Below are 21855 nucleotides of genomic sequence, written 5' to 3' on the forward strand. Positions count from 1 at the left end.
TCTGAGTGTGTACATGTGTGTGTCTCTGAGTGAGTGTGTACATGTGTGTGTGTCTCTATGTGCTAGGAACTGAACTCAGGTTCTCAGTGAGAGCAGTAAGTATTCTTAACTGTGAGCCCTCTCCCCACCTCCCATCCCCAGTTCTCCTTTTAAATTAAGGTTTTTATATCTTGCCTTGAGACTGAGAGATCCGCTGGAATCCTTGGAGTGGCTAGGGACTGATGTTCAGGTGTCCCACATTCTGGTTAGGACCCTCGTCAGTGCTCTTGTGTCCCTCCCCACCTGTGTTTCTTGTAGTGGGTGCAGTGAAAAGATGGAATACAGGGCCCCTTGACTGCCCCACTTTTCTGCTGTTTGTGGGTCAGGGTCTCTGCTCAGCCCATACCTTACAGGGTCCCCTGTCTGAAGTGACATTCACACTCCTCCTAGGATTTCTGGCTTTGTCTGACTTAAAGCAGACCCCATGTCCTTTGCTTAACTGCTCTGCCCAGTTCTGTTGCCTGCCCTGGTCAAGGTGCTCCTTGGAGGCCAGTGGGATCTCTGGCTTTTCTGTTTTTCCTTTAGCTTTCAATCTGCTAACAGGACTTATCTTACTCCATCACCATGCCTCAGGGGTAGTTAATGACCAACTAGGCCAGGCCCTAACCACCCTGGCCTACATTAAGAAACACGTTCTGCTATGGCCAGTAGAGAAGGGGGTGAGGATGCGTGCAGTGGACAGCAGCAGCCTCTCCAGTGTGTGGAGCTGCTTTCCCTGCTCTGTGCGCCTCTGTTCTCAGTGCTGGAGTGACCTGTGGCTCGCAGAGGTCCTCTCAGCATCTTGGTCTGTGGGGAACTGCCTTATGTGTCACTGGGCAGTCCACCAGCGATTAAGAGCCCGGTACCCCCAGCAGTTGAGGCCTGGAGAGCAGCACCATTGTTGTGAATGGACCCTTAGGCTCTGCAGGGAACTGCTCGGGAAGGAGCCACCTTTGTTTCGTCACATCCTTGTGGTTCAGAGGAAAGAGCATCAGACTAGGAGTTAGTGCACATGCTGGGGTCTGGTTCTGCACAGCTCTTTGACGTCCGTACCAAGGTTTTTCTGAGGTGTTTTTGAGGCCCCGGGGAGGAAGTACATGGACAGTGTGGTAAGTGCCCGGTACTGCTGACTGTTGCCCTGGGCCCTGGGCCCCTCCTTCCCTTCAGTTCACCTCAATCAAGAGGGAAGATCAGTGGAAAAACCAAACCATCAGTTTTGCCTTCTGCTCAGAGTCTGGTGGGGACCTGTCAGAGTGAGTCAGATGTGGTAATCCCTTTTCCTAATTTGGCCTCTTTTCTTCCAGCCCTGAAGGATGGCTGCTATGTTGGGGGATGCCATCATGGTGGCAAAAGGCCTTGCCAAGCTGACCCAGGCAGCTGTGGAAACCCACCTGCAGAACTTGGGCCTTGGCGGGGAGCTCATCTTGGCGGCCAGGGCCCTGCAGTCTACCGCTGTGGAGCAGATCGGCATGGTCTTTGGGAAGGTGCAGGTGAGAGGCCCCTTCCGGCATGGGCATGGGTGCTGGTAGGAAGAGAGCTAGATGTGGAGCTTTTAGTGAGACCGGGGAATGAGCCAGGACACACACCCGACAGCCTGTCTTGTCGCTGAGACTAAAGAGCACAGTGGTTGGTGTGTCCTGTGTCATTTTAGGGTAAGCTAGGACACTTACGGGAGAATCTGGTTGTTATACTAGAATACTAGACTAGGAAGCTTAAATGACACTTTTTGCTTGTCACAGTTCTAGAGGCTGACAAGTCCCAAGATAGGACTCTAGTAGACTTGGCATCTGCTAAGGGCCCATTTCCTGGTTTCCTGGCTTTATCCTCATGATGTAATCACCTTCCGTGTACTAGCATGCTACAGATTAGGTTTCAGACGTGGAGGCCACAGCAGGGCTCATGTATAGATCAGCCTGGCTCAACTTCAGCCTTTGAAGGCTCCTCCTATAGGCAAGGCTTGCTGAGCCTCAGCCAAGACCCATTTGTTGTTGGCTACAGGTGCTCCCTCCCAGGGTGGCAGCTATCCTAGTCCTAGTGAGGGTAGCATTGTCTCCCCACTTTCCCTCCTGTTATTGGGGCGAAGGTTACCTCTGTCCAGGAAACCTCAGCGTCTTGTATCAAGGGGTGTTTTAAAGCCAAAGCAGTATCAGAATAGACCTGGCTGTATGTGCATGCGTGTGTCTGTGTCTGTGCGTGTATTTGTTTGGCAGAGACTGTCCTGTGGCATGTCCTGTTGTCATGCTAGGGCAGGTGAGGTTCCTCCGTGAAGGTACTGTTTCCATAACGATCCACAGATTGGGAGGCTTAAACAATCACTTTTGCCCTCGGTTCTGGATAAAGGTCTCAGGCTTCTCCGGGTGTGAGGCTGTCCCAGCCTCTGCTTAGCTTTAGGTCCACGGTTCCCGGCCCTTCCCTCCTGTGTTAGGGTGATACAGTATCCCTCACCATACAGGTCCCTTTCGTTTTTAGAAGTCTTTATGCCCTTTATACTTGAGGTCTTTTCCTGTTGATGGGCAGGTCTGTAGGCTAAGGTTGCTACAAGACCCATGGTTTATACTAAGTGATAGGATGAGATCTGTGTTCTTTCCTAGTCTTGACTCCCAGCTCTTGTCCTCCTGGTGTTGAGGTGGGCGAGGGCGGTCCTCCTGGGTGCTGGTCCTGGAAAGCCTGGAAGGTGAACTTGCTCCAGTGCTCTAGGTCACTTCAAAGTAAGACTGCGGCTAGACTGGCCTCCTCCAGCAGCCTCCTGCTCCTACCGTTCCTTTATATATCTAGAGTCTGTAACAGGCAGGGTCATCTTCCTTTAGTCACCAGAGGCAGAAGATGGATTAACCCACTGCCGTGGAGTAGGCCCCCCCTTCACTCCTTAATACTTGAGTCTGGGGTTCCTTTCTTCACCCTCAAGTCTGAGGGATCTGATTGCTCTGGGAACCCGTGTGCCTCTAGCTTCCAGGCCCTTAATTCACACGTTCGTTCATCAGGCCCTTTCAGGCAATAGGGTCCTTTGTTGCCTGTGGGGTCCTCCAGCTACTTCAAGAGCAGTTCCACAAGACTGAGGGGTATCATGGGAGTCGTAGGACAGGAGGGTCTGCTCCAGACTCTCCATACCAGGCCCTTCCCTGGCTGTGTGAGAACAGCCGGTGCCGCTTGTTTCTTCTGCTCTGTGACTCTGGACAGCAGAGCAGGCCCTCGGCTTGGACCCCTGCTCTGCTGCTGTCTTCTGGCTTTTTCCAGTCACGTCAGCTTACATTCTTAGTTTCCTTAGCGCCTAGTCAAGAACAAACCAGCATCTGAGGAGCTGAGCACAGGGCTCCAGGTCTCCTGCTGTTGCTGTTTGACATGTGAACAGCATGTAGGCCATGACATTTGCTCAGATTTCATTTGAACCAGGAACCTGGCCATAGCCCCCCCCCCCCTGCTATTTAGTTATAGCCTTCACCAGTAGTTTCTGGGGCCTCGGCTGAGACTCTGTCACTGTCTGACGGTGGAGTACTATTTTCAGGTGTGGACATCACTGAGAAGGGTTAGGAACTTGTCCAGTTCATTCAAGGTTAAAAATCAGAATGAATCTGGGTTGAAGTTTGAACCTATACCTTACAAAGGAAACACAGGGTGTCCTCTGCCCCTTTCTCCATGTCTCAAATTCACAAGGACAGCCAGGCTCTGACTACCTCTGGCTGGAACATCTCAGCTGCACACCAGGGCTGATGGGAGGGTCTGTCTGTAGTGAGGTGTTGCAGAACTCAGAGGTCTCCATCTGTGGCTCCTTTTATCACTCACTGGTCTGTTACACTTCTGCACGCTTTCCTTGTCTTTTGTACTGGGTTCTCTCCTAAAAGCCCCATGGACTTGGTGTTGGGTCTGCTTTATAGGTAAGGAACTCATCGCTAGTGTCCTGTGCCTCTTCCTTGGCCCTGTTGGGGTGCTTAGTGGTGTGCATAGCCGCCTGCTGATATCACAGCAGAGTTTGGAAGAAGCAGGCTGGAGCTCTCTGCTGCCTCCTAGGCTGTGCAGGGGACCTCCAGTCTGAGATACAGCATTAGCTTTGGAGTGTTAGAGGGTTTGTTGGCAGTCACATGCAGCACCCTCAGGAGGAGTTCCAGACAAGTCCTGCACCTCACGCTGGCCTTTGTTCTTCGCAGGGTCAGGATAAGCATGAAGATCCGTATGCCACTGAGAACTTTGAAGATCTGGAAGCTGAGGTTCAGTTCTCCACCCCACAGGCTGCTGGAGCCTCCCTGGATGCCTCTCCAGCCTCTTCCCTGGACCAGCCCTTGTCTTCATCCCTGGGTCATGCTCATAGTGAGGGCCCAGCTCCCACCTACGTTTCCAGTGGACCCTTCAGGGAAGCGGGGCTCTCGGGACAAGCCACCTCCCTTATGGGCAGAGTCAATGGGAGGCTCTTTGGAGATTCCAGAGACTTGTTCTTGGCCAATGGCCTTCAGCGAAGATTCTTTCACCAGGACCAGTCCCCTGTAGGGGGCCTCACAGCTGAAGACATTGAGAAGGCCCGGCAGGCTAAGGCTCGCCCTGAGAGCAAACCACACAAGCAGATGGTGGGTCTGAGGCAGCGTGGGTGGACCTAGGTGGTTCCCACTTCCGTTGGGGCTGGAGTTGGCTCTTATTTTGCCCCAAACTTTGGGATGCTGTGTCTTAAGGACTAGGGAGGCCTTTGGTACAGTGCTGCCAGTGGGGGTGGAGACGGGGTACAGGCAGCACGGGCCTCACGTTGCCTTGTCTCATTTGTCAGTTTTGTCAACTCCATGGGTTTCTTTTGTTTTTCCCTCCAGCTCAGTGAGCGGGCTCGGGAGCGGAAGGTGCCTGTTACCCGGATTGGGCGGTTGGCCAACTTTGGAGGTGAGGTGGCCACATTCCCTGTGCTGCCCCTCCTCTACTGCCCGGCCTTGTTTGTCCTGGTTGAGTAGAGGTGGCCACTGTACATTAAGGTGGAAGTGGTTGGGAATCAAGCCATGTGCCAGTACTGGGGAGCATGTGGCAGCATTGCCATGAACTAGCTGTGGGTCTGGGTGTTTTCATGGGTTACTGGATTCTAGCCCCATCTTGACTGATCCCTGGGCCTGCTGTGTGGCTGAATCTTGCCATGAGCTACAGCTTGGACTACTTGGCAGGCCTTGCTCAGGGTCGTCTTTGCAGGAAGGAGACTGGCCGTGAGTACAGGCGCTTCACTGCCCTTCGTTGCTGTCAGTTAAAGCCATTCAGTTGGCTACAGTGCTGGGGACTTAGTTTGCCCTTGCTCTCATGTAAACCTGCCACACCTCTGCTCGATGCTGTAGGTGTGTACCCATTGCTCACCTGCAGAGATCCTGTTAGGAATGCTGGCCATTGGCAGGGGGTGCCCTGACCTGGGCTTCTGGTGGTACTGTTTATTAAGGGTTAGCTGTTCTCAGCAGGTTCTCCAGGCAGAGTAAACAACGGAAGAATAGTTTTGATGGCTTGTTTCACATGTTGGCCTTGACCAGATGGCTAGGTTCAGAACAGGTGTGATGGGTTATGATGCTGCTGGCGTTGAGTCGCTCGGGGGGGGGGGGGTGCCCAGGGCCAGGAAATGCACTCTGTTCTCTATTCTATCTGTATCTGTTGCTTTTCTTCCCATTTCTTCACTGTTGACAAAACGTGACAGAAATAGCAGGAAGTCTCAGAAGGTTCACACTGTGTTCATTCGACTGTCTCTGGGCCTGCAGTGGAGCAGTACACCATGGTGGTTGTGGTGTATAGTATAGCAAACTCTTCAGCTTGTGTTGGTCAGGAATTGGACCAGGAACAGGCTGGGAATAACAGACCCTCAAGGATCCAGTGGGGCCGCTGCTTTTCTGTGCACTTACAGAGGAGGGAGCTGGGCCCAGACCTCCATCTTATTTGGGAACATCTGAGCTGCCTGTCTTATAACCAGGTCCCTCCCTTCACATGTAGCCATCAGAGACCCTTTTAGGTCTTCCCATCCTCTACAGTTCCGGGAACAGGAGGCTAGGTCCTGAGGTCCTGGGGAAGAAACCTTGGGGTGCTTCCCCCCTCCTTTGTTCTTCTTCCTCCTGTACCTGGACTGTGGCTCCTGTCCCAGAACCCTGACTTTCCTGGGGTTGAGAATGCTGTCAGATGCCAGGTATTCTTCTAGGAGACTGTTAGATACCTAGAAGCAAAGGATATGACCCATGTCCATCTGTCAGTTCTGTGTGGATTTCTTAACAGACTGAGTGAGCATGTGTGTTAATTAAAGTGGAACTTAGGGCTGAGGATGTGGTTCCATGGGTAGAGACCTTGCCTAGCACACACAAGACCCTGGATTTCATCCTGAAAAAAAAAAAAAGAAGAAAGGAAGGGATAAATGCAGGGCCTAGTCTGCGGTGCCTGATACTGCAGTGCTGTTATATGGCTGCTTCTGCAGAGGCCTCTTTCAGCCTTGCTTAGTAAACAGGCCCTGGAGTTTGAGCAGGCAGAGCCAGTAGCACAGGAGTGACCAGTTGTCCCTGCTGTCCCTTCCTGCTCCTGAAGGACCCTGTTGTTGAAAGTTGTTTTGCTTTTTTCACCTCTGGTGACAGGGGGAAGTGGAGTGATTGCTTCTCTGATGACTTGAGAAGGGGATTGGGTGGGGCTCCGGAGGTACCAGAAGAGGGTCCCGACTGGACACAGGCCCACTGAGCCTCTGCTTTGCCTGCATGAGAGCTCTGTGTCCTGTCACTTCCCTTTTTTGACAGCAACACTGTCTTTCCTGAGAAAAATATTGGGAGCGTGCTGTGCCTGGGCCGTGTGCTATGACAGGCCAGGAGGAAGGCTGCCAACAGTCGGGTGAAACGTAGACAACAGCCTTCTAGTCCATGCATCACAGTAGGACAGGTTCTTGGGTGCAGGAGCAGGGACCTGACAGTGGCAGGAAATTACAGCTGAGGTTCCCCTCGTCCCAGTCCGTCACTCCAGGTCCACCTAGCTCTGGATGAAGGCTGCTGGGCAGGGGATTCCAGGAATAACGTGGCACCAGGCCTGGGTGCGAGGTGCAGTTTGTTTTGGGTTTGTAGAACTGAGGAGGTCAAGATCATGATTGCTGCCCGAGTCAGTTTGTTTTTACCTCCTGGTTTGCCTGCTGCAAGGAGCCTGTCCCTCAGTTGGCAGCTCCTGGGCCTGCTGCTGCGGAGCCTGAGGCCTCCTTCCTGGAAGGCTCCTTCATGCGCTTGTTTAGTAACGGTCCTCCCCACGGTAGAGTTTGTGCTTTGCCCAGGAGCCCAGAAACAGCCGGAACAGTTTGACACAGTGCTCAGTCCAGCCAGGGTCTGCTTAGGAGGGCTCTGAATGCTGTACGTTCAGCCCGGACAAGCTGATGACCTGTGACGTCATCTGCCTTTGTGTGGGCTGGTCTCCGCAAAAAAGACTCTAGATGGAAAGGACATTGGTGAAGGTCAGCGTTGCCTGTTCTCCTTTCTCTTGCTAAGTCAGATATTGTGCTGGGTAGGGTGAGGAAGGTAGGTGGTGGGGAGTTAATGTTTAATCAGGACTCTAGCGCCCAGTGCCCTCCAGAGTGTTAGAACAGCACTGGTACCTGCCCCACCAGGCACCCTTAGTAGCGCCTCCTTCCCAGTGCACCAACACATCCTGGTGGGATGTCCCTTGGCATTACAGGAACTGTGACTTCTTCAGTTTGGCTAGTCCTGCCTCATGGTATGGTGTGTTGTGCATGTGTCTCCCCATACCCACAGATGGAAAATGCCTTTAATTTTTATAATATACTGGGTTAAATATTTAGAATTCATTGTCCATGATCCTGCCTACCTTTTTATTTTATTTTATTTAAATTATTTATTTATTTATTTATTTATTTATTTATTTATTATGTATACAATATCCTGTCACTATGTGTGCCTGCAGGCCAGAAGAGGGCATCAGACCTCATTACAGATGGTTGTGAGCCACCATGTGGTTGCTGGGAATTGAACTCAGGACCTTTGGAAGAGCAGGCAGTGCTCTTAACCACTGAGCCATCTCCCCAGCCCCCATGCCTACCTTTTTAAAATGGGCTACCAGAAAATTTAAAATCATACATGTAGCTAACATGAGACTTCTTCCGTCACCTCTGGCTTGATTGTTTAGGGTGGGCAGGTGGTCTTGCTCCCTGGACCGGATAGTATGGGCACTTTCCACCTTTATTCTTAGACCTCTGAGGCAGGAGCTGTTTGTTGTTGGAGTGGGCACAGTAGAGCATGCACTTCCACCTAGTGGCAGATAAGATACATTACTAAATGTGTAAAAGAATTAGCTTTAAATTAAAATGCATTTTTAAAATTATTTATTTGTGGGTTTTTTTACATGCCCCTGAATATCTTGGAATTTGCTTTATATCCCCAGCTGGCCTTCATCTGTGGCTGACCTCCTGCCTCTGCCTCCTAATGCTGGGCTAACAGGCATGTGTGGTTGTGCCCACTTTAATTTTTTCATAAGTTTTTCAGTAAATCCATTTTCTTCTTTAATGAATTATTATTGTAGAGAGGCTGGGGAACCACCACACCCCGCCATGTCTCTGAGTGGTGTGCCTGTCCTGGACAGCCTTGAGAAGGGAGCTCCAAGGAAGGGGGAGTCTAAGACAGACTCCCAGGTTCTCTGCTTAGACTTAGTAGTGCCTGCCCGGGAGGGATGGCAGGGTCTAAGGCTACTGTTCTCAGTTTGCCAGTGCTGCCAGCATGGGAGTGTAGGTGGATGGGGCAGGTCTGTTCTGTGGGCTTCAGCTGGGACACCCCGTGTTCGTGCTGCTGTGGAACGCCCCAGCTTTTACTGCTAGCTGTTTCATGTTGCAACAGTGAAAGGTTAGAAATTTCAAGGCTACGGACCCTCTTGCAGACTTGAAGTCTATGGTAGTATTGCCATCTTCCTTTTCGTCCTGTTCCCTTCCAGCGTGGAGTCTGTCTGTGCTCCCGTGAGTGTGTGAGTTGTCAAAGGTGATCGTGGAGAGAGGTGCAGCCTCATGGGAAGTGCTTGTCCCGAGCTCAGTTCTTTTAGAACCACCTGTGTGTGTCCTCCTTACTTACCCCACTTCAGGATGGTGAAGCACCTAGCAAGGCTCAGTATGCTGTAGTATCCGCCTGCTTCTGACCAGGCTTGGAGGCTGGGTGGTCCCAGCCACTCAAACATCTGCTTTCTTTCTCATCCTGCCAGGTCTGGCTGTAGGTCTGGGCTTTGGAGCACTGGCTGAAGTTGCCAAGAAGAGCCTGCGTTCCGAGAACTCCACAGGTGAGCAGGGTCCTATGTAGAAGGGTGGATGGCCTTAGCAGTTCTAGGCTCCAGCCCACCTCTGCTCCAGGAACGTCAGCCACCAGGGCCCACCTCATGTCCCAAGTGCAGGAACCCCTCTCAGGAGCTTGAGTTCATGCAGACGGTGTTTCTGGGGTTGAGTGACTTGCTTGAGAGTCGGATCATTGGAGGTTGTTTTCCCCCTCATCTGCAGCTCATCGCCCAGCCCCTCTGGCTCCTCTGCTGCCCACCCCCAATGCCACCCCCAGCAATGCACCTTCATACCCACTGTGCACCTGCGTACCCACCCTTCCTGCCCTGCTCCCCAGGAGCTTCTGAACTGCAGTCTGGCTAAGTCAGATGCACAGAACTCCCTCCTTCCCTGTGGGTTAGGGATGTGGGCATCTGGGACAGGACCACTGTGTCCCCCCGCCTTGTTGACTATGACCCACAGAGACTGAGACAAAGGTCATACCATTTACCATTTCTCTTTCTGCCTCCTAGTAACAGGTCTGCCAGGCTTGCCTGCAACACCAATCTAGGGATGTTCTGCATTCAGGCCCACAAAACCTAGGGCTTTCTTGATGCTGGGATACTGGATGGGAAAGGAGCCATAGGATGCCATATGAACCCCTTTCTGAGGGGAGATGCCTGGGAGTTCACCCAGCAGGGCCATTAGGGGCTTAGGGCTGAGCACTCTTTGCCCTGGTCCTACTCAAGGACCGCAGTCTCATCAAGGTTCCTCAGGGATCTCATCCCTATTCATGGGGCCTCGTGATACCCACTGTCCATGTTCCTACCAGCCTCAGGCAGTACTCCACATGGGCTTCTCTCTTCTGGAAAGAGGGCACAGGCATGTCCCCCAGGTCCAGTCCTAAGATAGACACCTTGTATGACCTTGGAAAGGGCCTGGGAACGGGATTTAGCATGGGTATTTTTAGTGCTGGTGCTGAAGTACTTGGGGGTGTGAAGCTTGTGTTTCTCTGGATGAGAAGCGAGCCTTTCCAAGAGCCAGCACCCCCTGCTGTCTGCTTTCCACCCTACTTCAGTCTAAGTGGAGAAGGGGCCATCCTGGCTCCAAGGGCCTAGCTGGTGTCTTTTTTTAGGGACTATGGTGATTGTGGCTTAGATCACATTAACCCTGCCAGTAGGTCCAGAGGCTTCGGCCAGGATAAGTGGCCATGGGCAGATCCCGACCTCCCCTGGTTTCCTAATATACCTAGCATGTCTTGATCTTGAGGATGCTGTCCAGGCTAGCCTGGGAGGCCATGTCTTGCATTGGGTATACCACCACGTTTCTGGCTTATCCTGGGTGGCCCAGGCAGTTCTTGGTAGGAGACATGCCTCTAGTCTGAGGATCAGTCCACATTGGAGAGGAGATGCCTGGGAGAGCCCAGTGGGGCCAAACACTATCTCCATGTACCAAGAGGTGGGGACTCAGCTGAGGGGAGGGAGTTTCCTTGGCACTGGGATTAGTGGCCTTGCCTGTGTTTCCTCCCTCTCATATCCCAGGGACTGGTGAGAACAGAGGAGAGCTGCCTCACTCTTGGCCCTGCCTTCTGCTGTTGCCAGGCTCCCTTCTAGGCTCAGTTATCCTGATTGGTCCTACTTCATGGTTGTGGGTAGGCCTTGGGGCAGCCCAGATTTCTGTGGAGTGACCCTCCTACCCTGCATATCTTAACCTCTCCACCAAGGAGTGAGCCCAAGCCCTCACCATGTCTGTCCCTGGAGCTGACCAATTGAGGGCTCTATACATTCCCCTTGCCGTGGAAGCCCTGCTCTCTGACTTGTCAGGCAATTCTGGGCCGTGTCTAGTAAGGGCAGCTGTTATGTACTCTCCCCTGGCCTTCCCAGCCTGTGGCTATGTGCTGAAGAGGCTGCCAGGTGCTGAGGAGGGCTTCTCTGATCTAACAGCTCACAGAAGGTAGCAAAGCCCTCCTGAATGTCAAGGGGCTGCGAAGGACAGAGGGACATGGCAGCTTAGACCCCTGTTTGGACCTGTTCCTACCTTGTTACAGGTCATTTGGTATGTGGGCAGGCGCGGTGATACTCTTTGGCCACACTGATGCTGGCTGGCAGCAGAATTCCTTTGGCACTGTCAGCTCCCCAGAGTCATCACCCAACTGCTGCCACCCCCGTGTACTGGAAGGGGTTGTCTATGAGCCAGCTGGACGTGCCAAGCTGTGGGGCAGAAGGGAGAAAATGCCCAAGGGCCGTGCTGTCCTTGACACTGGAGGATGGAGTTCTTACTGCAGCTAGGACCCGTGTGGCCAGTGCACAACCCACTGGTGCTCCAGAGACCCTGCAGCCAGGACTGATAGGGTGGAAGCTTGGCTGTTGTCTTCTGGATGCTGCTAAGGAGTCTCCTGGCCCTCCTGCCAGGCTTGCCGCACTAGCAGGGGAGGCCTTCCTGGCCTTCAAGGGCTGTGGAGGATGTGCATAAGGACTTAAAATATCCTTGCCGTTTCTGTGGACATGTAACAATTGTGTATATTGCCCGAGCATCTGTGCCCAGGCATCCTTCCTAAACTCTGAATCTGTGTTGACCCCTTCTGTCCCTCAGGAAAGAAGGCCGTGCTGGATTCTAGCCCCTTCCTGTCAGAGGCGAATGCTGAGCGTATTGTGAGTACACTGTGCAAGGTGCGCGGGGCAGCTCTGAAGCTGGGCCAGATGCTGAGCATCCAGGGTGAGTGGAGGGCTCAACCCTGCACTGCCATAGACACCGAGTTGGGTGGATGGTGGAAGGTGTAGTGGGGAGGTGTGGGAACGAGATCTGCTGTGGCAGTCCTGGGACATGGGGAGATCTACATCATCTTCAGTAGAAGCCAGGACTATTTCTTGCCTCTGGGTGGGTATTTTGAGAAACTCAAGGAGTTGTCTTTAATTTCAGCATGGCAGCCTGGCCCTGCCACCCTGCTGTGTTGGTCACTGGGAGCTAGTGGACCAGTGTGTGACCTTAGAGAGAGAAGACGGGGTTGGCAGAGAGGGGGAGGAGCTGCACCGGGAGAAGTCCTGGGCTCCCTGATGGCTCTGAATGGGAAGGTGTCAGAGCAAGCAAGGTGGGCAATCTGCCTTGACCTGGCTCAACTCTCAGGGTTGTGTTGATGTTGGGTGCTGCCTAAGGGTCACGTAGCTGGGCAGAGGCTTTCTGGAAGGTGTGTGGATAGTACATACTTGAAGCCCAGTGATGCTCAGACCATGCCTCGTGTGGTTTGGTGTCTGGAATGAAGAAAAACTCAGTTGGCTACTAGGGTCAGGAGCTGTGCTACAGGGTCAAAAGCAAGCAGGATGCAGACTGGTGAGACCTGTGCGTGTGCCCGTCAGCCCTCACAGGTCTTTTGAGAAACACGCGCATGGGGAGGGAAGAAACGGTCTCAGTTACTTGTTTATTGCTATAATGTCACCATGACTAAGGCGATTTAGGAGGAGAAAGTTTATTGGAAGCACAGTTTCAGAGGTTAGAGTCCATAACCATCACGGCGGGGAACGTGGCAGGCAGACACAGCACTGGTGCATGTGCAGGGAGGGAGGGAGAGTGCTAACTGGGAATGGCATAGTTTCCGACACCTCAAAGCTCACCCCCAGTGACACATCTCCTAATTTTGCCCAAACAGCTCCATCAACTGGGGACCAAGTTTTCCAGTATATGAGCCTTTGGGACCGTTCTCATTTAAACCACCCACAGATGTGTTCGTGTAGTCTGTGCAGTATAAGGCAAGCAGGAAGTGCACAGCAAAGTGGTCTGTCAGATTATGGCAATGTAAATTTTCTTAGTTATAAAAACGTTGCTTCCCTCTCAGGTCTTAGAGATAAGTTCAGGCCTCCTGTCTGCTCTTCTGGGGGCAGGTGTGGGGGTGGAATGGGAAGCTCCTGTGAGCTGTCTACAAAGGCTTGTGTCTTGAATTGGTTGGCCTTTACTAGTGCCCATCCCAGCACAAAAGACCCCCCTGCCCCACCTAGAGTCCCAGTCTGGAGTCAGCGAGCCAGGAGGAAGCTGAGGCTGGGTCCCAGAGTGAGGGCAGGTCCTACCCAGGAGGCCACACTGTCAGTGGTACCTAGGCAGTCCTATTGGCCTGTGTGTGTCCCTCTAATGGAAGCTCCACTCTGACCTCCCTCATCTTCTAGATGATGCCTTCATCAACCCTCACCTGGCCAAGATCTTTGAGCGGGTTCGGCAGAGTGCCGACTTCATGCCACTGAAGCAGATGACGGTGAGGTTTGCAGGAGGGGTGTGGGGTGGGGAAGTAGAACTCGATCCTGGGGATCTAAGGACCAAGTTGGGTATATATCAGGGTACCCTAGATAACCAGGTTGTGCTCCTGTCTTCCATGGCCTCTTTCCAGAAAACCCTCAACAATGACCTGGGCCCCCAGTGGAGGGACAAGCTGGAGTACTTTGAGGAGCGGCCCTTTGCGGCTGCCTCCATAGGGCAGGTGCACCTGGCCCGCATGAAGGGTGGCCGTGAGGTGGCCATGAAGATCCAGGTAGATGGCTGTGTGTGGCATGTGCCTGTCCTCACAGGATTTCAGAGGGTGGGGCTTTTTCCACGTCTCCTGAGACACTGGCTCTCTGTCCTTAGCGCCTGGGGCTAGGCAAAGTTTGCTAGGTGAAGAGTCAGGGGATGAAGCTTTTCCCAGCAGTCTCAGTGCAGGATGAGCTTTAGGGACTGTGCTAGAACCAGTGGCTTTTTCCGGGGGCAGAATAAGGAGAAATGGAGAGCGGGGTGGAGCTAGGTCGGGTCATGGCAACCTTGTTTTAGTCTTGGCTCTTTCATCCAAGGATCTGGCCACAAATGGCCGGGAAGCTAATGGGCAGGGACAGCATGCACTACTGCCTCCCCATGTGCCTCCCTTACCTCTTTTCAGTACCCTGGTGTGGCTCAGAGCATTAACAGTGATGTCAACAACCTCATGGCTGTGCTGAACATGAGTAACATGCTTCCAGAAGGTCAGGCTGGGCTGCAGGCATGAGGTGGGGGGTTGGGCTCTGGAAATGCCAGGGGACAGTCCTACAGAGCCCCGTTGTACATCATACCCTTTCCTGCACAGGCCTGTTCCCTGAGCACCTGATTGATGTACTGAGGCGGGAGCTTGCCCTTGAGTGTGACTACCAGCGGGAAGCTGCCTATGCCAAGAAGTTCAGGTATCCACTGGTGTAGACAGGCTCCTCTGTATTTAAGGATGGGTGGTCTTGGAGCCAGGTTGTGGCTACATCCTCCCCACTTAGAGTAGATTTCCCGAGAGGGCTCTCCACTTGGGGGCTGTGGAGGTTCAGACTGGCTGTGAGCTCCCCCTCTACACAGGGAGCTGCTGAAGGACCACCCCTTCTTCTACGTGCCTGAGATTGTGGATGAGCTATGTAGTCCCCATGTGCTGACCACCGAGCTAATAACAGGCTTCCCCTTGGACCAGGCAGAAGGGCTGAGCCAGGAAGTCCGGAATGAGGTGCGTTCAAGCTGAACTATTGTGCTGAGAACCTAATAGTGTGAACAGAGACCCTAAGCCCTTCCTGGGGAGGTTGGACAAGGGGGTGATGACTGCATCCTTAGGGTGGGATTCAGGAGGCAAAGACTTGTGGGTTACTAGGCAGTCTGTGCAGCCTGACCCAGGTTCCTACCCTGTCCCCAGATCTGCTACAACATTTTGGTGCTGTGCCTGAGGGAGCTGTTTGAGTTCCATGTCATGCAGACTGACCCCAACTGGTCCAATTTCTTTTATGACCCTCAGCAGCACAAGGTAAGCTCTAGCTGAGCCTCACATGACGCCTCGGGAGACCTGACCTGCAGGGCTCCTCTTCTCTCTGCCCTGTGCTCACAAGAGTAGGACAGAACAGTGTTGTATCTCCATCTGCAGGTGGCTCTCCTGGACTTTGGGGCAACTCGGGAATATGACCGATCCTTCACTGACCTCTACATTCAGGTTAGACCGGGAATGGGGCAGAGACTAAGAGTCAGTGCTGGGGACTGAGAGTGTGGATCCCAGGCCAAGGGTTGGCAGGCACATGAGAGGGTCGTGGTAGGGCAGGAGCCTCTCTGTTCTACCCAGGTCATCCGGGCTGCAGCTGACCAGGACAGGGAGGCAGTGCTGAAGAAATCCATAGAGATGAAATTCCTCACTGGCTATGAGGTCAAGGTGAGCAAACTACTCAGACTCATTGGGAGGCCAGGCCCAGCTCCCTGTGGACATGGCTGTCTTTTCTCGGTACCTAAGCACCAGCTGGCTCTTGGAGGCCTCCTCATGCCCAGCATTCTGAAAACTCAGCACTCTCTAGGAAGTATGTAGGCTCGAGCAGAACTGTTTGGCTTAAGGTGTACCACTTCGTGTCACCTGCCCACCCTGGCTGCTAAGAGGCAGGGGATGACTTGCCTGAGTGGGCAGAGTACCCCGGCCTTTAGAGCCTCCTCACCCAGCAACCACCAGGGAGCTGAGCCTCTCTGGCCTGGGTGCATACCCTCTGGTAGGAGTGCACCATCAGGGTGGGAGTACATGCCAAGCTGACCTCCTGCTTCCTGTGTGCAGCCTTGATTTGTCCCCACCTGGGTGCCCCGTCCCTTCAGTGCCCTGCTGGTGACAGTTACTTCTCATGCATCCTGCGCCTGGCAGGTGACTACTGCCGTGGCTAGGAACTAGGCAGGTTCCCACAATGCCCTTATCGTGGCTGGGCCCTGCCTACTCTGCGGGATCTGTAGTTAACTTTGTAAAGACAGAAATGAATACTGAGGAGTGCCGGCTCTGCACTCCCCCTTGTCTCACATGGGGGTTAGTGAGTCTTGTGTCTGCCTGGTTCTTGAGGTTTGGCGTACCTATTACCATTGTTTGATTAAAACCAAAATCATTCTGTCACCACTTCTCTGATGTCCTTCAGCCTGAAAACTTGGTTCTAAGATTGGAAACTATGATAGGACCTGGGGCTGGGGCTTCTGACCTAGTCACCTCTGCCCTTCCTCTTGATGTAGGCCATGGAGGATGCCCACCTGGATGCCATCCTCATCCTGGGGGAAGCCTTTGCTTCAGAAGAGCCCTTTGACTTCGGCACGCAGAGCACCACTGAGAAGATCCATAACCTGATCCCCATCATGCTGAAGCACCGCCTCATCCCTCCACCAGAGGAGACTTACTCTCTACACCGCAAGATGGGTGGTTCTTTCCTCATCTGTTCCAAGCTGAAGGCCCGCTTCCCCTGCAAGGCTATGTTTGAGGAAGCCTACAGTAACTACTTCAGGATGAAGTCTGGACTGCAGTAGGCTAGCCATGGGCCAAGCTAACTAGGGGCCGTGCCCTCCTTTGGGCTCAGTCAAGCAGAGGGAGGATGTTGAGCAGGATCCACAGCCTCCACATGTAGGAAGTGAACAGAGACCTCACTCTTACTTCTGTACTGTCTAGCCAAAAAGGCAGGCTTCTTCTGCTGTCTCCTCCCTGCTGTGATGTCCACCAGGAACACAGAGCAGAGTAAGACTAAAGCCGGCCTAGCTACCTTTGGGGTCTAGTTGGCCATGTAGAATGAAGCTTTGTGTGTTTCTGGGTGAGCTTGTGTCCCTGCCCTTTGCCACCCCAGCCTGTGGCCTGGCGCTAGCTCAGGACAGTAGGGCAGCCACCCTAGCTGGGTCTCAGCATGGACAACAGATCCTTCTCAAGAGCAAAGCAGGGCTGTCATTGGAGGAGCACAGGCTCCAGCATGTTCCAGGAGAGGTAGGTAGTAGCCAGCACCCGGGATCAACACAGGCTCTGTTTGTTTGTACGTCTTGTAATCACATTCACACCCTTTTGTTCAATAAAGAAGTGTGTTGGGGACTACTATTTCCTATGTGTTCTGGGAATCCTGGGAATGAGGTGGCCCCATTGGGTGGTGGGCTTTACCTATAAAGGTCTGTGATCCAGAACATCTGTTGCTCTTGGTAAGGACAGAATGTGGCAATATAGGCCACCATTAAGAATTTCTTTGCATTCATGTCTCTGACCTCAGGGCTTCATTGGCACTGGGGGTTGAGCCCAACGCCTTACAGACTTGAAATGAATGGTCTACCACTGAGCTGGACCCTCAGCCCTTTTACTTTTGAGACAGGATCTCAATAAATTACTCAGGCAGGTCTTGAATTTGTAATCCTCTTGCTTAGCCTCCCAAGTAATTAGGACCACAAGTTTGAGCCACCAGGTATTTTAGAGAAAACAAGCTTCTGGGCTTAGTGACTATAGAACAGCAGGCACTAAGAAGTGGGACCAGGACTTGGGACAGAATCAGTGTGCACTTAAACTTCATGCTAAGTCTGTCCTGACTAGGGACCTGACTCACCTCTGCAACAAACGGCCCACTGTGCCTTTTAAGAAGCTTTCCTTTCCTGGAAAGTGGTGTTCTCGTCCATGTGGCACAGACCATTTCTCTGGAAGGTTGGTCAAGTCCTGGTCTCCGCAGATGCTGCCTTTGAGGCCCCCAGTGACTTGTGCATCTGCAAGAGTCCCAATGTCTACGAGAGGTCTGAGTGACTTCAGTTGCTGTTTTGGCATTCTTGGTAAGATTTCACCCAGCCTTACCTGTGTGCAAGCTTCATCATTCTAATGCACCAGAACATGGATCCAGTGCTTCCAAACGGCTGCTTACCACAGGTGCTATCAAGTTGCTTCCAGCTCTATATTACAGACAACCTTGAATCTTAAGCAATGACTGAGACATTCTTATTATAGGAAAAGAGCTGAATACTTGCAGGCATTCTTACCTCAGCCCTGAGGGCAACTTAAAAAGTCCTGGATTAAACCAAGGGATGAACTGACCTGTGTCCTCTGGGTATATAAAGAAGAGGCCCGGAGGAGGGACCAGCAAGCCAGGAAGTCCTTATATTCTTTACATAGAGAAAAAAAAAAAAGACAAAATACTCATCCTAACAGTTTCTTATTTTATTGCAGTACATCAAAGTCTGGTTAATTAGGTGACACCAATATAAAATATTGGTGAGAATTTTTTTGTTACATTTTTGACTATCCCACCTTAAATAATTCTGTGCAAAAGAATCCACGTCATAGTCGGTAGCAGACACTCTCTCAGGAAGTTCCCTAAGACATCAAAGGATGAAACCAAACCAAATGAGTAATAAGAGGCCAAAGCAGTGCCTTCCCTTCCACACACACACTGGTCAGCATCATAGTCTAAACAAAAATGATTACACCCAGGCCATGCAAAACTGTACAATAATATTACAGTGAGAAAAATAATCCTAAAAAATTTAAAATAAATGATATACTGTCAAATAAAAAGGCAGGTCATTTTGCTTTTAATGGCATGGAGGCTGACTGGTGGCAGTCTCCTAAAACTGTAGTAGGGCCCTGTGTAAGCTGTCCCTAGGACAGGAGGATGTGATGCAGCTGGCAGCAGACACACTGACTGCAGCAGGGCTCCAGAGGAGAGGGCACTCTGAACTTGCAAACACTAAAGGAATGAGCCACTGAGGATGAAGTGAGACAGACTGGAAAGGGCCGGTGGTTCTGACAAAGTATGCCCTGCAGCATTCGTGTGTGGCGGTGGCAGGGGCAGGGTGGGGAAGGGGTGTCAGCTAGGTCTATTGAGCTGGCAGAATTCAATTTGTGGTTGTTGCGTCTGGGAGAGGACATCTGTCCCTCTGCTCTGGCTTTTCTTTAATGATACCTGAGGTTCCACACAAGTTGGCTAGCTTGCTTAGAAATAAATGTGATTACTAGGTAACAACATGGCAGGAGTTCAACATGAAAGAGAAGAGGCTAAAGGAAGGGCTGGTGGGAATGATAGGAATTTCAGACACTCCCTTTAAGCTTGGCTACAGGAAATCACTGGAAAGCCAAAGAGGCCTTTTGTAGTTATCCCCCTCAGTCTCAAAGCTGTGCTCACTGGGAAAGAACGCAAATGGCTAAGCACAGGGAGTACGCACACAAATACACGTATTTTAAGTGAAGCCTGCTTTAGCAATCATTGTCAGGAAGGCTTGTTTTTGGCAACAAAACAAAACAAAAATGTAATACATTTGTATACCCACCTAAAACCCACACTTAACAAATTAGCCAGAATTCAAGGGCCAATAAATAGTAAACAGGCTGGACGTAGCACCAAGTACTAACCCATAGACACTATGTCAGAAATGGCTTTGATGCCATTTTTTTTTTTCCACTTAAGAGATCAATTCCTGCTGCTGTACACTTTCAAATACCTTGCACGGGGTAGAGAGAGTGATCTCAAGCAGGGCCACAGGCCTTTGCTCTGGTCTGTTGTCCACTGCTCTGAGGAAGCTTTGTTTCTGGCTCCTGGAAACCTGTCCATCATCGTTCCTCCTCCTCCACAGCTTCTGATGGAACACTCTTCACGTAAGGCTGGGGTAAGTCCAGTAAGACAGCAGTTATTAGGAGAACCCCACCCCATTCTGGGCCAGGACTGCAGTGGGAAATCCCCAGTCCACAGGGTACCATGGGGTAGAGCCTGGGTGGGACTCAAAAAGGGCCCTTTTACAAACAAGCACCTGTAGGCAACAAAAGTCCACAACTGGTTGTCAAAGCTACAAACCAAAGGCTCAGGGCGGAGTCCTGTCAGTGTTCTGCCTGGGAAGGAGAGGGAAGGGTGTGGGCAGAGGGGAGGGGACCAGTTCTAGCAAGGCAAACTGCCAAGTTCAGGTAGATACAACAATAATAAGGCTCTGACCAAACTCAAGATCTAATCCTTATTTTTGGATGCACACAAATATACTTTTCCGAAAGCAAAATGATTCCGATTAGAACAAGCAAGGCCCATCCAAAACAAAATGTACTCATGTCTGAGTCAGTGGAGAATCTAGACATCAAAGCTGTTGTTTAAACAGACCCTATCAGAAGTGCTTCCATCACCATCCCTGACCACCTCCCCCCCGAAACTGTAACCTCCTCCATAAGGCAGCACACCTCAGGAATCTGTGCCAAGTGTCAGCATGCCGGACAGGTTAATAATAATCTGGAAATTATTTTAGGTGTGTTTAAAGTGGGAGAAATAGTGGCTTTTTCAACCTAAAAGAGGTGAAAACAAAGAGCGGCAGGGCCTCTTTATTTGCATGCAATATTATAGTTTCATCTTTTCTTTGTGGTCTTAGCTGGTGAAACACGTGGGCAGAGATGAGTTCTGGACTCCATCTTGCCTCCTTAGACAAGTACAGCAGCAGACATCCAGAGTGGAAGCTGGCCGACATCCATGGCAGCCAGCACACCTTGGACCCATGCACAGACCCCACTGTCCCCTCTGGTGAGAAGGCATATTTGGTCAAGGCTGTTCAAGCCCGTGCTTCTGAGGTTTCACATGACTTAGTAGGGAGAAAGGAGCCCTTTCCCCAGGAGTGTTTAGGGGAAGTTTACAACTACCCTTAACCAATCAGGCTCCCCTTTGGGAAGCTGTGCCCAGTCCAGATAGACTCACTGCAACCTAGGGAGGGACAGGATTTAGCCAGGACAAAATTGGCTACACAAACCATTCGATGATCTTCAGAAGCCATGACTGTGCCCTTTATGATGGGAAGGGTCAAAAGATGACAGAAATGTCTTTCACATTCATCTGTGCGATATATCAAAATATAGTAAGAGGACATGTTCAAATCCATCACCAAAGAAGGAAATGCCCTGGGAGGCAGGCGAGTGTGTCTCTGTGCCACTGTGGTGTCCAGATCACACCCTATCATGGCACTAATCTCTAAACATTCCTTAGATTTCCACAGGACCGTAGCCTGCCCACAGCTCGAGGACAGACACCACGGGGCTGGGTGAGGGGACCTGACTTCTGCTCTCTTTACAAATGTCACTTGAGGCCTTTCTACCCTGTATATGACTTAGCTGGGAAACAGACAAGAAACAACACATTTTTTTTTAAATTAAATGATCTTTCTTATATACGCATCCATCTTTCATCAAACACAAGATGCTTCTTTGACTATATACATTCAGTATTTAACTTCTACATTTATGTATTTATTTAAACTCTGTATTGTAGTAAAATATGCATTGTTTTAAGTCGTGAGGATTTATTTCCTGGCAGCAGTCGGGCTGACGCTCATGGAGGCTGCTGGGCGCTACGTGAGGACTACGGTGAGAACACAACCTGTCTACTCTTAGCGCTGCGTCTGCGCAGTCTGTCTACAAAGCTACCTGGAGGGGGAGGGTAAAGCGGGCCTGGCTGCGGAGGAATCCTTATTGCAGCAGTGCGGAAGGCGACGCTGCTGCCAGGCACGTTGTCGGGGTGCAGAGTCCCTTGCCTGTGGCCACCACGGTCCTGGGCTCACGGATCCCAGCTCCCGCGGTCTGTGCTCTCCAGGGAGAGGCTCTTGGTCTTTCGGGGTGAAACAGGGCTTGGGGGACTGCTCAGGTTGGAGCTGTTGGAAGCTGTGGAATGCCTTGGCGAATCAGAGTCCTGTAAAACAAGGCCCTAGTGAGAAACTTGAATGACAACAGGAAGGACACTTGCTGCCCAAGGCCACCTCTAGTACCCACACTCCCACCTATGGGCTTCTCTCTTGTCAGTAGACAGACCCTCTGTGAGATGACCAGAGGACATATAACAAGCACGGGGGCCTTTCACTAAAAAGCATTCAGAAGCTTAGAGCTTCTGGGAAGCCGTGGTTTGCACCCACGTGACGGT

The 21855-nt window shown here is 51.7% G+C and overlaps 2 protein-coding genes across 16 annotated transcripts in view; one reads left to right on the plus strand and one right to left on the minus strand.

The window, feature by feature from the left end:
- Coq8a (coenzyme Q8A) overlaps nt 1-17039 on the plus strand; it is a 28648-nt gene extending 11609 nt beyond the window's left edge. The window contains exons 2-15 of the mRNA XM_005348975.2: nt 1323-1508; nt 4161-4574; nt 4809-4875; nt 9175-9249; nt 11813-11935; nt 13375-13460; nt 13593-13733; nt 14115-14196; nt 14298-14391; nt 14552-14693; nt 14877-14984; nt 15102-15167; nt 15294-15380; nt 16205-17039. Coding sequence (XP_005349032.1) covers nt 1332-1508; nt 4161-4574; nt 4809-4875; nt 9175-9249; nt 11813-11935; nt 13375-13460; nt 13593-13733; nt 14115-14196; nt 14298-14391; nt 14552-14693; nt 14877-14984; nt 15102-15167; nt 15294-15380; nt 16205-16492 — 1950 coding nt within the window. The 5' untranslated portion in view covers nt 1323-1331 and the 3' untranslated portion in view covers nt 16493-17039. The remainder of the gene's footprint in view (nt 1-1322; nt 1509-4160; nt 4575-4808; nt 4876-9174; nt 9250-11812; nt 11936-13374; nt 13461-13592; nt 13734-14114; nt 14197-14297; nt 14392-14551; nt 14694-14876; nt 14985-15101; nt 15168-15293; nt 15381-16204) is intronic.
- A 1080-nt stretch (nt 17040-18119) lies between these two features.
- The window catches only part of Cdc42bpa (CDC42 binding protein kinase alpha), a 218968-nt gene continuing 215232 nt past the window's right edge, over nt 18120-21855 (minus strand). For all 15 annotated transcript variants that reach the window (XM_005348974.3, XM_026779693.1, XM_026779691.1 and 12 more), the window contains one exon: nt 18120-21627. In XM_005348974.3, coding sequence (XP_005349031.1) covers nt 21496-21627 — 132 coding nt within the window. In that variant the 3' untranslated portion in view covers nt 18120-21495. The remainder of the gene's footprint in view (nt 21628-21855) is intronic.

The sequence above is a fragment of the Microtus ochrogaster genome, chromosome 6 (genome assembly GCF_000317375.1).
Source record: "Microtus ochrogaster isolate Prairie Vole_2 chromosome 6, MicOch1.0, whole genome shotgun sequence".
Classification (NCBI taxonomy): domain Eukaryota; kingdom Metazoa; phylum Chordata; class Mammalia; order Rodentia; family Cricetidae; genus Microtus; species Microtus ochrogaster.